Raw genomic sequence first — 4,648 nt, forward strand, 5'->3', positions numbered from 1 at the left:
CATCCTGCTGCAAGGACGAGGAAAAGTGGCAGTGGGAAGCTAACAGTGAGGAGAGCTGAGGCCTGGAGGGCAGCTCTTGAATGACACTCAGGTCTCACCGGACCTCTGAGACATTGCTGTTCTTCTGCCAGTGACAGGATGAGTCTCTAAACCTGGGGCTCGCTCCTCCTCCTCGTGGTCAGGGGCATCAAGGAAGGCTACAGTGCGACAGAGACTGCCCTGAGCTGGCAACTCACTGGCGGAAAAGAGGGAGGGAGCACTTGTGAACTAAAGGGCAGGTGGGGCAGAGAACTGTTCAGAGAAGGGCTGAGCTAAAGCTTGAGCAAGCTGAGAAATGTCATTTGGGGTCATCCCACATTGATTTCATTTCACAAGTTATTGAACAAGTTTATTTGGGGCGGGGGGGGTGTCATGTTTTCCCCTGGAGGCGTGCACTCTGCAGGCTTGAGCTGCGTTGCCAAAATGCTCGGGCACGTCTCTGCTGCAGCTCACACCGGTTCTTCTTTGGCTTCTTCCGGCCCGGTGCTGAGCCGCAGCAGAGCCCTGGCGGAGCCCAGAGCAGCCTCAGCATCCACAGAGCCCGGCTGCAAGGAGAGAAAGCAGAAACCGCCCGTCACGTGAAGGCTGCTGTCCCCCTTGTCCCAGCCGCCCGCGGTGCCCAGGCCGTGCTGGCCGTGCTCAGAGCGGTGCCCGAAGCCGCCCGTCCCTGCTGCCTTTGGCAGGAGAGCAGGATGGCAGGACACGTGCCACCACCCGCAGCCAGCCGTGGCAGATCCACCTCCTCAGCAGCTGCCCAGAGCGGGATGCTCCTGTGCTCGCTGCCATCTCCCAAAAGCCCTTATCCCACCCGTGCCAAGAAGACGGGGACCCACCGCACGCCACCCGCCGCCGGAAGAAAAGCTGCTCCCAAGCCATGTCCTCGGCCTTCTCCAAGGCCACGTGCCATCCACGCCGCAGCTGGTCCCAAGCACTTCCCGATCCAGACTGGACACCACCTACAACGCTTCCTTGAAGAAAAACAAACAACAAATTAATGAAAAGGGATTACAGACCAAAAGGAGAAACAAGAGAAAAGGTCAAAAATCTTCTCTCTCTCGGGGGCCTGAGGAAGGCCCAACCTTCCCTACGTGCTGGGGAAAAACCCACCCACGGGCGAGGGAAGCCCACGCTTTCTCCCTTCCCCCCTGCACTGCCCCCCAACAGGCACGGCGAGCCCGAAGCAAACAAGGGGAGTGGAGCAGCCCAAGCCCTTCCTTCCCCGCAAAACAAAGCAGCCCGTGCACAGCTCCTGGAGCGCCACCTCTGCTCCTGCCATGGGGGCTTGTTTGTGTCGGGCTGGCTGCCCCAGCCCCAGCCCCAGCCCCAGCCCGGGGAACAGTGGGTGGTGGGGGCTGTTGGCAGGGCCAGGGGCCGACTCCCATTTCGTAAGCACCCCAGCCCATCCCGCCCGCCCCGCCGAAAAGCAGCTTGGCAGCCGGCTGAAGAATTAGTTGCACCCGCCCCAGCAAAGGGGGGAACCTTTGCTTCCCGGCCAGGCCGTGCAATGCCCAAATCTGGGAGCATCCCCCTGGGTGTGGACTCATCTGTAAATTCGCTGTGGAGCCTGGCTTTGAAGAAGGTGCCAGAATCAAAGCCCATCATCTTCAGCTTGCCGGTGGCCAGGTCGAGGAAGAGCTTGTCATCCTTGACGTCGTCCTCCATATCTCCAGACGCAGCAGCCCCACCTGGCACAGCTTCTCCAGGGGCTCCTTCTTCCCTGCGGCTGAGAGCAGGCTGTCAGGTGCCCCGCCCAGGGCCCGGCTGTCAGTGGAGCAGGACAAGCAAAAGCAGCTTGCACGGCGGCCACCAGTGCTGGGAAGAGCAGCTCAGCTCCAGCACAAGGGCTGCGTGTTCCCATCTGACGACCCCTGCGCAGCGATACAGGCAGGGCAAAAAAGCCTGCGTTTCTTGGCTTCTTCTTGCCAAGGCACGTGTGGAGCTGTAACTTACCGGCTCCCTGGATCAAAGTGTGCCTGTGGCTCTCTCCCTTCTTCTACGGATGGTGAATATCCTGCAGCCAAGGATCACACGACAGGTCTTCTAATGAGGGCCTGTCCAAGGAGTGCAGGGACAGACACCATCTGATGAGTTCCTTGCAGTCTGCGGGGAGAAACCAGAAAGCGCCGGTCAGTTGCAGAAGGCTCCTGTCCGCTTTGCCCCACTATTGCCATGCCCAGGCCATGCCATGGGAGCTCCAAGCTGTGCCTGAACTTTCCCATCCATTCTTTGTTTTGAAGGAGAGCAGGAGAGCGGGGCATGTGCCACCTCCTCGGCAGCTGCCAGAGCGGGATGCTCGTGAGCCCGCTGCTGTCTCCCAGCACTGCTATTCCCCCCGTGCCGCAGAGATGAGCATCCACCTTGAGAGAGCCGTTGTGGGAGCGACAGCTGGCCCCAGCTGATGTTCCGGCCCTTCGGGAACGGGTGCTGCCCGCAGACCATCTGGTGCAGCACGATGCCCAGGGACCAGACGGTAGCTGCCTCGCCGTAGTACCAGCCAAAGTGGTTCCATTCCGGGGGGCTGTACGATGGTGTTCCTACGGAATAGAGAGGCAGTTCATTAGGGGGATGCTGCCTGCTCCCGGAGCCTCGCCCCAGCATCCCTGGGCACGCGGGGGCCGCACCAGTGGCACGCGGCGTGACCCGCTGCCCTCTCGCCAGCGCCTGTGACTTGGGGACAAACTGTGGGTTGTAAAAGAAGCCACCGGTGTCGCAAGAGGGCAGCGGAAGCCCCGGCAAGGCCCGAGCATTCCACGCAAAGGGAAAACCCGCTCAGTGCCGGGGGGGAAAAACCATGCCTTCACCCTCCCTGCCTGCATTGCCCCAAAAAACATTCTGAAGCCAAGGCAAACCAGGCAAGCTGAGCAGTCCAAGCCCTTTCTCGCCTGCACACCAAACCGGCGGGTGCACAGCTTCTGGCCCCGCCCTCTCTGCTACCCCCACCCACGGGTGTGTTTTTGTCACGCTGGCTGCCCCAGCCCCAGCGCCAGTCCTGGGCAGAGTGGCTGGCGAAGGCTGCCAGCAGCGCTGGAAGATGGCCCCCCGGCCACCCACCCTCAAAAGCAACTGGGCTGAACACTCGGTCCTGGCATCAAAAGGGAGAATCCCCGCTGCCACAGCCAGGCTGGGCCGCGAGATGCCGGCACCGGGAGCCTACCCCGGCGGGGACTCACCTGCAAAGCGGGTGTAGGCTGTGTCTTGCAGGTGGGTGCCACAGCCAAAGTCAATCAATTTGGCCTGGCCGGTGGCCAGGTCAACCAGGATGTTCTCTGGTTTCAGGTCCCTGTGAAGGACCCCGCAGCTGGTGCAGTGCCGCACGGCCTCCAGGACCTGGCGGAAGAGCTCCCGTGCCACCTCCTCTGACAGGAAGCCCCGCTCTCGAATAAAATGAAGCAGGTCCTGAGAGTGCTCCGGCCGCTCCATCACCAGCACCACGTTGTTGGGGAGCTCGAGCCACTCGAGGAGCTGCACCACACCAGGGAAGCCGGTGGACACCTTGTCCAGCAGCACGACCTCGAGTGGTGCGCTGGTGCCGTTGGGCTGCGGGAGGAGCACGATGCCGTCAGTGGGGCTGATGCCGTGCCAGGGCTCGGGAAGGCCCTCGCCCAGCCCGGGATGCTCTGCGCCCTCCGCTGCCCCCACGCCCGCTCTCCCCCGAGGCGTCCTGCCGCCTTCCACCCTCCCGGGCCTCGGCTTATCCCCGCCCGTCACGCCCCGCCTTCTCCCGCTGCCCACCACCCCCCTCCTCCCCCCGCTCACTCACCAGCTCGCCCCAATGACGGATGCGGTTCCGTGGCACCCGTTTGATGGCCACCTGCAAGCCAAGGGAAGCAGCGGGTTGAGCTCGCCGCCCGCCCTGCCGAGCCCCATCCTCCTTCTCCTGCGCCCTCCTCCTCCTCCGCCCCCCCTCCTCCTGCGCCCGCCGCCGGCCCCGCCACTCACCGGGGCGCCGTCCGAGAGCCGCGTCGCCGCGAACACGCTGCCGAAGCCGCCGCGCCCCAGCAGCGAGCCCACCCGGTAGCGCTCCGTCAGGCCCTGCTGCGCCTTCCCTGCCGGCGACACGCGGCTGTCAGCGCTCGGCCCGGCGCCAGAAACGGCCCGCGGCCGCTCCTCAACCGCCCCGGGCCGGGTATCCCCAGATGTTGCTTCTTTCGAAGGGGACACCGGCGGCTCGGGGGCGGGGGCCGCGCTGCCGAGCGGAAGAGCTCGGACCGGGGAAGACGCCGCGGACGCGGCGGGAGCGGCCGCGCCGTCTGTGTCCTCGGCGGGTCCCGGGAGGAGCCGGGGCCGGCGCCGGGGGCGGGGCCGGGGCCGGAGGCGGAGGCGGGCCTGGGGCCGGGGCCGGAGTCGGGCCAGCCGGAGCCAGAGGCTGGCAATGCTGCCCAAGAGGCAGGCACTGATGCCCGCCCAGCAGCGCCACCGCCAGTAGTGCAAGAGCCGGGCGGAGGCGAGACCGCGGCGGGACGCCCGGGGGCGGGGAGGGCGCAGCCCCGCCCGGGGCCGCGGGCGGGCCGGGCGCATGGCCCGGCCTGGCATGGGGAGAGGGAGGCCGCGGAAGGGGCGGAGGGGGTGGAGCACTGAAGGGAGAGCGGGACAGGGGATGCGGGACACT

General features: G+C 65.3%; 1 protein-coding gene across 1 annotated transcript; it reads right to left on the minus strand.

Moving 5' to 3' along the window:
* Window positions 1-357: 357 nt before the first annotated feature.
* Window positions 358-4,648, minus strand: LOC116450918 (serine/threonine-protein kinase pim-1-like). The gene is made up of 7 exons (XM_032123905.1): window positions 3,979-4,648; window positions 3,800-3,850; window positions 3,210-3,576; window positions 2,397-2,573; window positions 1,990-2,139; window positions 873-1,762; window positions 358-584 (listed from the first exon to the last, which is right to left on the minus strand). The coding sequence occupies exons 1-5, from the start codon at window positions 4,570-4,572 to the stop codon at window positions 2,033-2,035; spliced, it is 1,296 nt and encodes a 431-aa protein (XP_031979796.1). The 5' UTR covers window positions 4,573-4,648; the 3' UTR covers window positions 358-584; window positions 873-1,762; window positions 1,990-2,032.

The sequence above is a fragment of the Corvus moneduloides genome, chromosome 14, assembly GCF_009650955.1.
Source record: "Corvus moneduloides isolate bCorMon1 chromosome 14, bCorMon1.pri, whole genome shotgun sequence".
NCBI classification, from domain to species: Eukaryota; Metazoa; Chordata; class Aves; order Passeriformes; family Corvidae; genus Corvus; species Corvus moneduloides.

What these genes read in the sequence shown, in the direction of transcription:
- LOC116450918 (XM_032123905.1), bottom strand. Translation starts at nt 4,572, where the DNA reads ATGCCAGGCCGGGCCATGCGCCCGGCCCGCCCGCGGCCCCGGGCGGGG. An exon ending in TCCGTCATTGGGGCGAGCTG is followed by an intron (nt 3,577 to 3,799) that starts GTGAGTGAGCGG and finishes CTCCTCCCGCAG; the next exon opens with CCCAACGGCACCAGCGCACC. An exon ending in CCCACAACGGCTCTCTCAAG is followed by an intron (nt 2,140 to 2,396) that starts GTGGATGCTCAT and finishes TTCTCCCCGCAG; the next exon opens with ACTGCAAGGAACTCATCAGA.